The following is a 15,664-nucleotide window of genomic DNA, read 5'->3' as shown; positions in this document are numbered from 1 at the left end:
CTTATAAATAAGAATCAGTTGGTAGATATCACCAGAAGTGACTTGAATATCAACTGGTCTTAGGTAAATCTTTGCTTTTGCAATTTTATGAAGTTTGTTTAGAAAAAATAAATTTAAAGAATGTTCCAAAGGTGAATTTCAGCCCACTTTGGTAAATTTACAATAAATTCAGAATTAGTTTGATCTGATTAATTTTTTGTTTTGTTTTTTCAGAGCTCCCTAGTCTCTTCTTGATATTATTGTATTTATTTATGGAAGGAGGGTCTTCTGCGTTTTCCTCTATTATAATTGTACTGATGAATAGCCTCCAAATATTCTTGGAGCCCATCTATAAAAAGTCCAAGGGATTAGTAGACTTCAGTTGACAGTTTAGTCCCGTGGTTCAGCTCTGGTTTCTCCCATGAGCTTTATTTTATAGTGTCCTTTCATGCATCAGTACTCTTGAGGTGGGCTCTGTAAGGTGGCCTGCTTATATATGTGTGACATGTTGGCCCGATGCTCAGAGCTCCCAGAGTTCCCAGCCCAAAGCTGCATCAGAGAAGGCATCTACAGTTTCTAACAAAGATCTTGGTATTAGGATGGTCTGAGATTAAATTCTCTGGAGCAGTGGAAATAAAAGTTTGCAAATGCCTTGATTTCTGTGGGAGTGCTTGATTTAGTAGCAGGGTAATCAAGAAAAAAAGTAGTTCAGCCCTGAAAGGAATATTTATGTCTCTGGTATAGGACAGATCATTTTATATAAATGAAATAAGAATGGAGATGTGATTTTAAAACTTTGTAGAGCTCTTGGTTTTACTATTGAATACTTTTTTCCTAATAGGAACAAATGTACAGTTGACCGTTGAACAAACATGGGTTTGAACTGTGTGGGTCCACTTATACATAGCTTTTTTCAATAAATACAGTACTATAAATGTATTTTCTCTTCATTGTTATTAATAACATTTTCTTTTCCCTAGCTTACTTTATTGTAAGAATACACTATCTAATACATATAACATACAAAATACATGTTAATCAGCTATGTCATCCATAAGGCCTCCTGGCAACAATAGGCTATTATTAGTGGTTAAGTTTTTGGGGAGTCAAAAGTTATTTATAGATTTTGGATGGCCCAGTGAGGGGAGAGTCAGTGCTCCTAACCCCATATTATTCAAGGATTAACTATATTCTTCAATTCATAGATTTTTCTATGAAGGTAAATAATTCTGAAACCAAAACCAAGAGGAAGTTAGACTTTAATCAGGAAGCATTGAGGCAGAAGGATTTTATGAGCTAATACATGAGATCTGTGTATAACCTGATACTTTGCATTTATCCATGGGGTCCTGAAAAGTTCATTTTCCATTGACTTTTCATGTTAGAGATGCTCATTTTCATTTCTGATGGGCCTTCAGCTGACTTCGAACACCTTAGCTTTGTTCTTCCTTTAACCTCTCCACCATGATGTTTCAATCTCTGAGCAAATTCTTAACCTAAAGAAGTTCTTCCAAAGAAATCTGAACTGCAGTCTTTTGTAAGGAGAATAATTATCCTTTAATTAGTCGAGCTTTAACTTTTGGCTTTATTTGGAAAAGGGTCGTTCCCACCTGTACTTTTCTTATATGCCAGGTGATTATATTATAAAGGCTAGAGGTGAGAGAGAAATGTTAAAATCGGGTGTAAAAAATTTTTGAGGACCGTAAGACTGAGAGCGCTTGCTGGAGCCCGTGCAAGGCTTTCGTTGTCGTCTAAGTCAGTGCCGTGCTAGAAAGATCTGCGCTCCGACCGTCCTACCCGCCAGGAGTGCGGTCCCAGGAGCCCTGGAGTGGCCGGGGCTGAGCCGAAGAGCGGGAGACCCAGCTTCTTGCTGACGCCAGGTGTGCTCTCTGCCCCAGGAGCTGCGGTCCCGCGAGGAGGAACTGACCAGGGCTGCCCTCCAGCAGAAGTCCCAGGAGGCGCTGCTCCGGCGGCGGGAGCGGCAGCTCGCCGAGCGGGAGATCGACGTGCTCGAGCGGGAGCTAAACATTTTGATATTCCAGTTAAACCAGGAGAAGCCCAATGTCAAGAAGAGGAAGGGAAAGTTCAGGAGAAGTCGGTTAAAGCTCAAAGATGGCCATCGAATCAGTTTACCTTCAGGTATGATTTTCGTCCTCTTGTTTCGTAAGAGTTTTGAATGTCACCTCCGTAATCGGCTTTGCTTCTTTAGCACTGGGAAGAGATGGGAGAATGAGATTTTAAAACATTACGTGAAGGGCGCCTGGGTGGCTCAGTCATAAGCATTTGCCTTCGGCTCAGGTCATGATCCCAGGGTCCTGGGATCGAGCCCCACATCGGGCTCCCTGCTCGGCGGGGAGTCTGCTTCTCCCTCTGCCTCTCCCCCCCCCTGCTTGTGATCTCTCTCTCTCTCTCTCTCAAATAAATAAAATCTTTAAAAAAAAAAAAAAACATTATGTGAATAAGTATCTTCACTTGCTTGCTTAAGTTCGTGGTCATAAGATAATGACCTAACTCACGTTCACGTGCAAAAAGCATCAGTCGTGCCTTTACAGCACATGGTGTGCTGAGAAGTTAGCTCTTGGCATGCTTTCCTGTAAAGGGATTCAGAGATTTACTCCTTTTAAAATCAAAGCAGGATTTCTTCTTAGTTCAATGCACTGAACCAGCATTGCATGGCATGGTGAAAAAATCTTGAACAACAGAATTAGTGCTATTTTGTCATTCCACAAAGATCTATAATGTCATCTGGTAACTGAGTTCATTTGGGACATTGAAGATGTTGTTTGCACCTTCAACAAAATATATCAGGTACTTCAATTACATACCTGTCAGTTTTCATCTGAGATGCAGGTATTTTTAAAAGCTTCTCTAGATTTACTGGTTCATTTTATACCTCCTGGATTTTAAAACATTGTGACAGTTTTAAACATTGTAATGTGTTAGAAGAAACTAAACGGAATAGAAAATAGCAAACATAAATCCATTCACGAAATTAAATTCTTTAACAATACATGTTATACTTGATTTAAGGAAAAACCAAATACCTCTCTCCTGCCCCCGTATTTTATGATTCTTCTAATACTGGGGAAGAATGGTGACAGAACAAGAGCTGACTGCACTTTTACGGAATGTGCATTAAATATCTATTTATCTGTTCTCCTTATTTCTCCACCTCTCTCTATATGTATTATAGAGTCTCTTTAAGGATGCTAGTGTTGTCCTAAGATGTTTGTTAATGGCATGAAAACTGCTTTTAAATAACAGTATCAACAGTTTTGTTTTATATATAAAGTATGTACAAATTGTCTTGTGAAATTATTTATTACAAAGTACTCGAAGGCTTGCAACATACTGTGACTTTCTAGGTTATTGCAGAAACCCTCAGTTGATCAGAAAATCGCTGATATGTGGCAATATACAGTATACATTATTGATTATTTGGTTTGCTGAAGTGAGACGAGGCTGTGGGTCCTTACTCATTTTACCTTTGACCTCTCTGAAGGGAAAAAAAGATACTTTTTCAGGTTCTCTTCTCTTCAGGTTTGCTTTTTAGCCAAAGTGTAGCTTGGGGGACCATGGACTGTGCTATCTTGTATATCAGACATAATTTAAAATAGACTATTTTATTTATGATGAGGTTTCTGCTTTCAAGTGTAGATGATAGAAAAATTCAGAGAGGCACTCCCATGTGCGTTTTCTCCAGTTCTTAGCTACATCAGCCTTCTAGCTTGTTGTGACTATGTTATCCTGATTAATATTCACTGATTCCTTGGGAAACTTTGGAGGGGGTGGCCAATAAGAAACTGATGGAGAATAAACTTGGGAGAAAAAAATTAAATCATACCAGTGATTTTTTAATCTTCAGTGGTCAAATGATTAAAGAACATATCTCAGGATTACTGAGGTCACTTTCACTCCTGTTTTTCTTCTCAGATCATGTTTGGCCAATATCTTGTATTCATTCAAAGGAAACTGAATGCATTTGACTATTTTTGCTAGATTTATATTATTCCTGGATTGCACTATTTGGCTTTTCTCTCTTTGAGAATTTCGGTTACACATTTATTTACCTTGTAGCACTTAACAAATGATTCCATTTAAAACATACCCCTCAAAATCTGCTGTAATCCGAATCCATCTTGAAGGAATGAAATTCAGTTGCCATAATTTAGCATGGCATTTGCCTCTTCTGGCCACAAGGTGATGCTACATTGTTGTCACACTGTTACCACTGTGGAAACTGTTTCTCTTTAGAATCCCCCAACTCTTCACCTTCCCCCCCACACACATTTACACGCATACACACATACACATACACACACACACACACACACACACATTTACTTGCACAATGTCCCAAAGCAGGATACATATCCAAAGATCCAAGGAGAAGAATGGCAACTATAACAATACTTATTTTTCTCCTTCAGGAATTTTGCCTCGTGTAGAAGGGAAAGCAGTTATTTGTGCCTTAAGTTCCAGAAAGTTACTATCTGCTAGAAAATTCTTTGATTTACCAGATGTTAGTACTATTTAGTGGGAAACTATTAAGGAAGAAACATCTAACAGGCAGTAGGTTGAATGGCAGTGATACTTTCCTTTCATTGTACCAAATTACTCCAACCCCTTTTGCAGGAATTTGCCCCATGTGTAACTAGCTTAAAGATTTTCTTAGAAACATATTTGAGACTCCTACAAAGTGGCTTTTAGTATCTGTGCCTGTACCTCTTTCAAAACCTTGTTATTAAGTGCGAATAATTATCTCATCATAATTTTGTCCTTCAGAATCACTGAAGATGACTTTTAATCTTATGGCTAGTTATAGCTTTGATGACTGCTAGAAAACTCAAATGTAGTTCTTCCCGCTGGCAGTCCTTCATGGAGGCCTAACCAAATAAGGATAGATGCTTACAAAAGGAGGCAACATAATCTAAGATAAGAGTTTTTACATTATATTTTATGAATTCTTGGAATTTGCAGGAGGAAAAAGTGATCATGGTAGATATTTTTCTATTGTGACCACTTTCCACCACTCGCTCTGCCCTATGTTTATCTTAGTATATGTGCTGCCGAAGTGAGCACTGCATTATGTTTATCTTAAACCAAAGAATTGTATTTTTAGAACATATAAAACAAGGCAAAGAGGTTTCGAAGCCTTCAAAATGTTTCTAAAGCAATGGCATTCCAATTTCAACCACTTCAGAAATGCCAAAAGTCTGCTACAATCATCCCCCTCATGTGTACGAATGTGAGAGTGGGTGTATTTACATGCAAATACAACTACTTTCAGGGTCAAAATGATTATTCCCTCTAAGACTATCGTGAAACATTGCCAATAAAAATACTAGTGTAGGTTTTACCCAAAAGCCTGTGGACCTCGCGATAATCTGTCACGAGAAAATTATTCTCTCAAGTACAAAGAAAAATAACACCAGCCAGTTTCATAAGCATGTAACTGGGACAGAGTCAACCTTTCCCCACTTTATAGGGACAAGGATATTTTAATAAGAAATATTTTCTCTATGTTTAAAAACATAAAGAGTGCCCTCTTTTTGAGGGAGAGAAATTAGACTTTTTTAGAAGTAGGTATTGTTGAAATCCAGTTTTGTATCTTTGCTACTCCTCCTTGGCCTCACAAATGTTCTAGGCTGGTTACCTGGCCATCATCGGTTCCACTTGGTTTATGGTTCACATGCTATGGGTTGGCTCTGTGTTCTAGTTCTGAGGGCGACAAGAGCACGCCCGCCTTCAGCCCTGGGCTGGAGTCTCTCAGAGAATTTGCTTCCAGAGTGTTATGACATGTCATGGGCTAGTTGCACTTTCACAAAGCACTTCAATCTAAAATAAACTCTTTTGTATTGATGGGTAAGGCTATTTCTTTCCTTTACTCTTTCCCCTCCCTCCTAATCCAGTCCATTCCCATGTCCTGCTAAACCGTTTTCTTGTACCCATTCTTCACTTAAACTGCTCTGCCTGGTCAGATCTTCCATTTTTCTTACTTGGTAGGTGGAAGAAGCCTCCTATGTGGTCCTTCATTTCCACTCACTTTGTCTTCCAAACCACCAAACCACGATACACCCTGCTATATATATCTCAGCAGTTTACTGTAAGCTCCAGTTTGATTCTACTGCAAAGCCTTACACCATCTTCTCATTCAGCAAATACTCACGGATTTACCATGATCAAGTAGTAGGGATTACAAGAAAATAAATACAATCTCTGCCCTTACGTTACTTACAATCTTAAACAGAGAAAATACTGACTCAGCAGAGATTCCCTAAGTCCCTTTTCTGGGTGAGGCACTGTGCCAGCCCACAGTGGGGTGCTGCTGGGATGGAGATTTCTGGCCTCTGCCCCAACAGAGCTGACGTTGTTCTGGGGGCAGGGGAGTGAGCCCTAAGCTAATAATTAAATACTTATTTACTTGCTAAGATGATTAACTACTATGAGGGCAGGGTCACATGACTGATTAGCAGAGAGGTGTCACCTGCTCTAAGGAGAACGTAGAAGGCTTGGTCCCTCCCAGGAATTGAAAAAGACCGCTGTGGTTTGTGGGGGGTCAGCAAGTCCAGCCCCCCACCCATTCTGTGCAGTCCACAGAAAGGTTCGTGCACTTTTAAACACTTGAAAAGAATAAGAAGAACAATATGTGGGGCACCTGGGTGGCCCAGTTGTTAAGCGTCTGCCTTCGGCTCAGGTCATGATCACAGGGTCCTGGGATCGAGCCCCGCATCGGGCTCCCTGCTCGGTGGCAAGCCTGCTTCTCCCTCTCCCACTCCCCCAGCTTGTGTTCCCTCTCTCGCTGTGTCTCTCTCTCTCTGTCAAATAAATGGGAAAAAAAAAACAATATGTCATGGCATGTGAACATGATATGAAATTTAAATTGCCATTTTTGTAAATAAAGTTGGATTGGAACGCATTTATGTATCACGAACGATTGATTTCTCGCTATGTCGGCAGATTTGAGTAGCTGTGACAGAGGCCGTGTGGCCCACGGTGCCTAGAATATTTCCTCTGTGGCACTTTATGGTAAAAGTTTGCTGACCCCAGGTTCAGACCATAGCAAGTGACGGGAGAACAGAACAGGATGAAGCTGGAGGCACGAAGAGCCAGACTCAAACTTGAGGGGCTTACAGAGTGTATGATGGTTTTGATCTCTGTAACCTAAGAAGTAAGGCAGAGCCTTTGAAGACTTGTCAGCTGGGAAATGACGTGGGGTGGCATACATTTATAAAATGCATCTGGCTGCTGTGAGCTAGACCCGAGGGGCCCAGTGCAGATGCAAGATCAAAAGAGGAACTAGGGCAGCTCATGGAATGGGGGTGGCAGTGGCGGTGCAGAGAACAAAAAGAATCGCTAACATGGCACAGAGCCTGTCGGTGAGCCCCGAGCCGAGTATTCCCTGTATTTCTTTATAGTTAATTGTTCAGCACTGCCCTGCAAAGTAGGAATGTGATTTGTTTCCCACTTTTGTACATGGAGATACTGAGGTGCCTCCCGAAAATTCATGTGGCTGGTAAGTGCTAAGCTGGGATTCACATGTGGAGTTTACTACTTCCAGAAGCTAGAGTATAAATTTCTCAACTATAACTCTCAGATGAATCTATAACACAGAATTGGCAACATACTTTGTGTTTGCATGGGTATGGAGGGTCAGGGAGAAGAAGACAATATTAAACATTTTCAGATGTCCAGCATGAATGATTGGAGAGAAGTCTTGCTTACCGAATTACAACTCATCCTCATTTCAAATACCAGCTGGTTCTTTAAAGTTCTTTACAGTGTAAAGTATAATTTTCAAAAAGGAAAATCATAGCTTGCTTGCAAATATGAAATGAACGCGTGTCAAAGATTTTTATCCAACTCACTAATAATTAGGACAACCAGTTAAAATTGGTTTCAGGGAGAATTTGAGGAGCTAAGTATTTGTGGGCAAGTTAATAAGGGAATGTTAGGGTTAGATTGCTAGGTTAAATACAAACCTGGTTAGGGCCCAGTGTGGCCATAAACCATAACCTTTGGGATTGTGTTTCACACCGGACGGAAATTGTTTGCATCATTACCAGACAGAATCTACAAGTTACCCTCTGCCCCCTACCAAGTTGTAAAAACAGCCACTAGAAAATCAAAGGTTAAGCTGAGCAGTGCACTGAAAGAACACCCAGTAATTTCTTTTACCTGTGCCTGAGGTTTTGATAACTTTCCAACAGTTGACAGAGTTTTCCCAGACACTCTCCTCTCCCCTCTGGTAATATTAACTCGTCCTTACATATATTCCTAGTTGTTGGCATTCACTTCCACAACAGGTGCCCATCTTACCATTAGGTCAAAGAACTACAGAATGCTTTTAACTGGGACAGGGTTGGGGGAGTTTTCCTGGACCCTCTTAGGGTCCCTGGTTGGGTCTGAAAATCAGACTGTCAAAGATGGATTAACGGGGGGGGAGAAAAAGCATAAAAATTATTTAACATAACTTTGATACGACAGGGGAGACTTCGTAAGGAAATGAAGACCTAAAGAAACAGACCGGAGTATTTTTCTACTAGGTTTGATGAAGAGTGGACGGTCGTGAAGAAATGTGATAGGTTAAGGGAAGTGTTTTGGGGGATAGCATGTCCCGAACCCCCTGTAACCTGCATTTTCTGTTTTAATCACCACAGCAACACTGTGCAGTATTCATTGTTTCTGTCCAACAGTTGAGGAGACAAGCTCAGAGGGTTCCTTATGGTTTGAGGTCCATACTTTGTTCACGACAGAACCAGGACTCATTGAAATCCAAGGTGTCTCCTCTTTCAAATTTGTTTTCCACAATGTTAGACTACATGAAGGTAACTTTTCTTCCTAGAAGATGGTTAGGTTCTACAAGTACTCAGTAGTGTCCCATTGGTCTGTGACCCTGTGTCTGACTGTACCTAACATAGCCTAGATTCTGATTATTTTTTTAATGTTTTATTTATTTATTCATGAGAGACAGAGAGAGGCAGAGGCAGAGGAGAAGCAGGCTCCCCACGGAGCAGGGAGCCCGATGAGGGACTTGATTCCAGGACCCTGGGATCACGACCTGAACCGAAGGCAGATGCTCAACCACTGAGCCACCCTGGCACCCTCATAGACTCTGATTATTATTGACTCGAGCCCTGAATGGAAGATAAGAAGGAAACCAAGAAACAGACCCAGAGATGCTTCCTTCTTACCCTCTGGCAGATTTTCCTCTTATTGCTTTGTGCTGATGAAGAGCCTGTGAATATAGAGCCTAAAACCATGAAATCTCAATTCTCACTTCTTTGCGTATCCAACAGATTTCCAGCATAAAATCACCGTCCAGGCCTCTCCCAACCTGGACAAAAGGAAGAGTTTGAACAGCAACGGCTCAAGTCCACCCAGTAGCCCCACAGTGATTCCTCGGCTCCGAGCAATACAGCGTAAGCATTCTCCCCGGGCACACGGGCTTCTGTGGGGATTTCTGTCCTCAACTGACTCGGATTCCATCTAACCGGAGGTGTTATTATAGCTCACTGTAACTAACACATGACATTAACAGGTGTCACAACTATTCAGAAAACAAAATTTGGTCTTACATTTCTTAGTCTAATTTTCTTCTTTTTTTAATTGAGATATAATTGACATATAACATTACACTAATTCCAGGCATACAACATAATTATCTGATATTTGTATATACAGTTGACCTGGAAACCGCATGGGGGTTAGGGCTGCTGACCACCACCGCCCCCCCGCCACCATGCCGTGCAGTTGAAAATCTGCATATAACTTTTGACTCCCCAGAAATGTAACTGCTAATAGCCTGCTGTTGACTCGAAGTCTTACCGATCACATAAACAGTCAATGAACACTTATTTTGCATGTTATATGTATTATATACTGTATTCTCATAATAAAGTAAGCCACAGGAAAGAAAATCATAAGGAAGAGAAAATACATTTACTAGACTATACTGTACTTATCAAAAAAATCCACATGTAAGTGGACCCACACGGTTCAAACCCATGTTGTTCAAGGGTCAAATGTATTGCAAAATGATCACCACGATAAGTCTAGTTAACATCTGTCACCATGCATAGTTACAAAATTTATTTTTCTTATGATGAGAACTTTTAAGATTGGCAACTTTCAAATACCCGATACGGTGTTATTAACTAGAGTCACCACGCTATACATTATATTCCCATGACTTATTTATTTTATACCTGGAAGTTTGTTCCTTTTGACCACCCTCACCCATTTCATCCACCCCCTGCCTCTGGCAACCACCAGTTTGTTCTTTGTATGTATGAGCTCTTTTTTAAAAAATGTAATTCCACATATAAATAAGATCATACAGTATTTGTCTGTCTGACTTATTTCCCTTAGCACAGTGCCCTCACGGTCCATCCATGTTGTTGCAGATGGCAAGATTTCATTCTTTTTTCTGGCTGAATAATATCCCATTGTATAGTTATACCACATTTTCTTTATCCATTCATCTGTCGATGGACACTTAGGTTGTTTTCATGTCTTGGCTATTCTAAATAATGCTGCCCTGAACATGGGGGTGCATATATATTTTCGACTTAGTATTTTTGTTGTCTTCAAATAAATACCTAGAAGTGGAATTGCTGGGTCATATGGTAGTTCTGTTTTTTTTTCCAGTTTTATTGAGGAATAATTGGCATACATCACTGTGTAAGTTTAAGGTATACAGCATGATGGTTTGATTTACATATATTGTGAACTGATTACCTCAGTAGGTTCAGCTAACATCCATCTTCTCGTATAGATACATTAAAAAGAAAAGAAAAAGGTAAAAAATTTTTTCTCCTTGTGATGAGAACTATATTAGGATTTACTCTCTTAACAACTTTTCTTTATATCACACAGCAGTGTTGGCTGTAGTTATCAGGCACGTTACATCCCTAGTACTTACTGATCTTATAACTCAAAGTTTACACCTTTTGACCACCTTCCTCTGATTCTCCCTTCCTCCACCCTCCACCTCTGGTTACAAGTCTAATCTCTTTGTCTGTCATTTTTCTTTTTTTTAGATCCCACATATATGTGAGATCATATAGTATTTGTCTTTTCCTGTCTGATTTAGTTCACTCAGATTAATATCCTCTGAGTCCATCCATGTTGTTACAATGGCAAGCTCTCATTCTTTTTTATGGTTGAGCAACATTCCATTGTATGTACGTACCACATCTTCTTTATCCATTCATCCACTGATGGACACTTGGGTTGTTTCCATGTTTAGGATATTGTGAATAATGCTGCTATGAACATGGGGGTACAGATATCTTTTCAAGTTAGTGTTTCCATTTCCTTTGGATATATTCCTAGAAGTGGAATTGCTAGATCATATGGTAGCTCTATTTTTAATTTTTGAGTCTCCTCCGTACTGTTTTCCACAGTGGCTGCACCAATTTGCAATCACACCAGCAGTGCACAAGCGTTCCCTTTTCTCCAGATCCCCTCCAGTATTTGTTATCTCATGTCCTCTTGAGGGTGGCCTTCTAAAAGGTGTAGGGAGATATCTCTTTGTGGTTTTGATTTGCATTTTCCTAATTACTAGTAATGTTGAGCATCTTTCATGTGCCTGTTGGTCATTCATATGTCTTTGGAGAAATGTCTGTTCAAGACCTTTGCCTATTTTTTAATTGGGTTACTTGATATTTTTTTTTGCTATTGAGTTACATGTTCTTTATATATTTTGGTTATTAGCCCCTTCCCGGGTATATGGTTTGCAAATATTTTTTTTCCCATTCCATAGGTCTTTCCACTTTGTTGATGGTTTCTTTTGCTGTACAGACACTTTTTAGTTTGATATAGTCCACTAACTTATTTTTTATTTTATTGCTTGTGCTTTAGGTATCATATCCAAAAAATCATTGCCAAGACCCCTGTCAAGAAGCTTTATTCTATATTCTAGGAGTTTCATGGTTTCAGGTCTTACATTAAAGTCTTTAATCTATTTTGAATTAATTTTTGTGAGTGCTGTAATACATGGATTCAATTTCATTCATTTACATGTGAATATTGAAGAGTCTTTTCTACATTGAGTATTCTTGGCATCCTTGTCAAATATTAGTTGACCATATATGGTTGAGTTTATATCTGGGCTCTCTGTTCTGTTCTGTTGGTCTATTTGTTTTTATGCCAGTACTGTACTATTTTGATGACTTTAACTTTATAGCATTGCTTAAAGTCAGGGAGTCTGATACCTCTTGCTTTGTTCTTCTTTCTCAAGATTTCTTTGGCTATTTATGGTCTTTTGTGATTCCATATAAATTTTAGGAGGGGTTTTTCTACTCCTGTAGAAAAGGCCACTGGAATCTTGATAGGATTGCATTGAGTCTATAGGTGGCTTTGGGTAGTACTGACATTTTAACAATATTACTTCTTCCAGTCCATGAACACAGGATACATTTCCATTTATTTGTGTCTTCTCTGATTTCTTTCATCAGTATCTTACAGTTTTCAGAATAGAGATCTTTCATTTCTCTGTTGAATAGGAGTGGTGAGAGTAGACGCCCTTGTTCCTGATCTTAGAGGAAAAGCATTCAACCTTTCAGCATATAGATGATGTTAGCTGTGGGCTCATCATGTGTGGTCTTTATTATGTTGAGATATATTCATTCTGTGCCTAATTTGTCAAGAGTTTTTAGCATGAATGGATAATGAATTTTGTCAAATGCTTTTTCTATGTCTAATGAGATGACCATATGATTCTTTTCTTTCATTCTATTAATGTGATATATCACATTGATTGATTTGCATATGTTGAACCATCCTTGCATCCCAGGGATAAATCCCACTTGATCATGGTGAATGATCCTTTTAATGTGCTGCTGAATATTGTTTGCTAGTGTTTTATTCAGAATTTTTACATCTATGTTCATCAGGGATATTGGCCCAGAGTTTTCTTTTCTAGTAATGTCCTTTTCTGGTTTTGGTATCAGGGTAATGATTACCTTATAAAATGAGTTTGGGAGTGATCCATCCTATTGGATTTTTGGGAAGAATTTGAGAGGAGGGATTAATGTTAATTTTTCTTTAAATGTTTGGTAAAATCCACAAGTGAAGCCAACTGGTCCTGGGCTTTTCTTATTGGGAGATTTTTGATTACTAATTCAATCTTCTTACTAATAATTGGTGTATTCAGATTTTCAAAATCTTCCTGATTCAGTGTTGGCAAGTTATATGTTTCTATGAATGTCTCCATTTCTTCTAGGGTGTCCACTACATTGGCATAGAGTTGCTCCTGGTAGCCTTTTATGATCCTTTGAATTTCTGTGGTATCAGTTGTAGTGTCTCCTTTTTCATTTATAATTTGTTGATTTGGGTTCTTTCTCTTTTTCTGTTGGTTAGTTTAGCTAAAGATTTGTCGATTTTGTTTGTCTTTTCAAAGAACCAGTTCTTAGTGTGGTTAATCTTTTCCATTTTTTTCTCTATTTCATTTATTTCTACTCTGATCTTCATTATTTCCTTTCTTCTGCTAACTTTTGGCTCATTTGTTTTTTTCTCTAGTTCTTTACAGTGTAGAGTTAGGTCATTTATTTAGGATCTTCCTTCCTTAACGTAGCATTTATTGCTATGAACTTCCCTCTTAGAACTACTTTAGCTGCATCGCCTAAGTTCTGGTATGTTTTGTTTCATTTTTGTTTGTCTCAAGAAACTTTTTTCCCCTCTTTAATTTATTTTTTCATCCATTGGTTGTTCAGGAGAGTGTTGTTTAATTTTCATATGTTCATGAATTTTCCAGTTTTTCTTTTGTTACTGATTTCTAATTTCATGCCAGGTGGTCAGAGAAGATAATTGGTAGAATTTCAGTCTTCATATACTTACTAAGACTTGTTTTCTTGCCTAACATATGGTCACATAGGCCTGTTGAATGGGCTATGAAGCTTCCTGTGGTCTGGTTGGACTAGCTGAAGGCTGTATTCGGTGATGAGCAGAACAATGGATTAGATTCCCTGCCTGGGTGCAGCAGGAGAAGCAGCTCTAAAGCTAGTAAAGCCCTTTGTTTGTTGTCTTACCTCAAGATGACCCACACTTTAAGTTGCCTGACTAAACAGGGCCACTTGCTTTGCTCCGCAAAGTATCAGCTCTGCCCTCCTGCCTCTTGGCTCAAGTTGTGCTTGGCTACACAGCTTCCAGGAGTTCTTTGCAGTCCTTCTGGTCGAGGAGACTGGAAGACACTCTCTTCACTGGATGGGGCTATGATTCAGATCCTTCCCTGGGTGTAGGCAAACTGGGCCGTAGGGCTGACAAAACTCCTTATTTGAGAATCTGAATCAGGAGATCTGCACACCACAGAACTCCATGGTCAGAGTGTATCCTGACTCAGTTGTGCAGATGAATGAAGCTGATGGTTGAGATGACTGTTTGGGCACTGCTAGTATGAACTCCCTCTGCCAAGATCCATGTGCTGGTTGATGCAAGCCTCTCCCCCCATCTCCACAGATTCCTAGTGGTTGAGCCCCACAGACACTCCCTGTACTCCCCCCGGTGCAAGATCAGAATAGGGGCTCCTGCAAAAGTGACCCACAGTGATGGGAGGGTACTCGTCCCCTCTGGGTTCTCTTTGTCCACTGGAAGAACTGGAAGGTCAGGGGAGACCTCTCTTATGGTGCTGCACTGGCCTGGGGGAGGGGCAGCACACTGCATGTGTAGCTGCTTCCCTTATCCTTATGATGCAGTTTGTCCTGGTCTCTGAGGTGTAAGGGGAGTGCTGTAGCCTCACCGCTGTGTTCTAGGATCCTCTCAATGGTGTCTTATTCTCAAATAGTTGTTTGATGTTCTTGTGAGGAGGAACAAAGTCAGGTATACCCTACATCACCATCTTGGTCACAATTTGGTAGTTCTATTTTTTAATTTTTTGAGGCACCTCCATACCGTGTTCCACAGTGGCTGCACGAGTTGACATTCCCACCAACAATGCCCAAGGGTCTCTTTTCTCCACACCCTCACCAACACTTACTATTTCTTGTCTTTTTGACACTAGCCAGTCTAACAGGTGTGAGGTGATATCTCACTGTGGTTTTGATTTGCATTTTCCTGATGATGAGTGATGTTGAGCTTTATTTCATGTGTCTGTTGGCCGTCTATATGTCTTCTTTGGAAAAAATGTCTATTCAGATCTACCCATTTTTAGTTGGATGATTTGCTTTTTGTTATTGAGGTATATGAGTTCTTTATACATTTTGGATATTAACCCCTTATCAGTTATATGGTTTGCAACTATTTTCTTCCATTCCATGGACTGCCTTTTCATTTTATTGATGGTTTCCTTTGCTGTGCAGAATTATTTTCTTATTTTCACAATAACAGTTTTTAGATTCTATGCAATTGGTGATCTGACCAGGCCACAGAGTAGAAAGTGGAATACCATATCTGGAGACATTTTGTTAAACACTTGTATGCAAAATTAGCATAACCTAATTATATCAGTAGCATATTTATGAATATTTTGAAAAATGAAATCAGGGATTCCATTTTTCAAAATACTTCCATTTCTTTCCTTGTTTTATAAAGAAAAATTTTGCTTTTTGAGATTTAACTTTCATTTGGTCTGTACTGGCCAACCTAACACTTTAAAATACCATGTAGTATTTGGATTTTTTTTTTTAAGATTTTATTTGTTTCTTTGACAGAGAGAGACACACACAGCAAGAGAGGGAATATAAGC

The 15,664-nt window shown here is 39.5% G+C and overlaps 1 protein-coding gene across 3 annotated transcripts in view; it reads left to right on the top strand.

Annotated features, from left to right (window-relative positions):
* MAP3K21 (mitogen-activated protein kinase kinase kinase 21) overlaps window positions 1-15,664 on the top strand; it is a 57,307-nt gene that overhangs the window by 28,307 nt on the left and 13,336 nt on the right. For 2 of the 3 annotated variants that reach the window (XM_027596490.2, XM_027596493.2), the window contains exons 5-6: window positions 1,878-2,118; window positions 9,279-9,401. In XM_027596490.2, the coding sequence (XP_027452291.1) occupies window positions 1,878-2,118; window positions 9,279-9,401 (364 nt within the window). The remainder of the gene's footprint in view (window positions 1-1,877; window positions 2,119-9,278; window positions 9,402-15,664) is intronic. The other variant, XM_027596491.2, reaches the window with a different exon arrangement.

Source organism: Zalophus californianus, chromosome 15 (genome assembly GCF_009762305.2).
Source record: "Zalophus californianus isolate mZalCal1 chromosome 15, mZalCal1.pri.v2, whole genome shotgun sequence".
NCBI lineage: Eukaryota > Metazoa > Chordata > Mammalia > Carnivora > Otariidae > Zalophus > Zalophus californianus.
The sequence above is the reverse complement of the archived record's forward strand: the minus strand, read 5'-3'. Positions and strand labels throughout refer to the sequence as shown.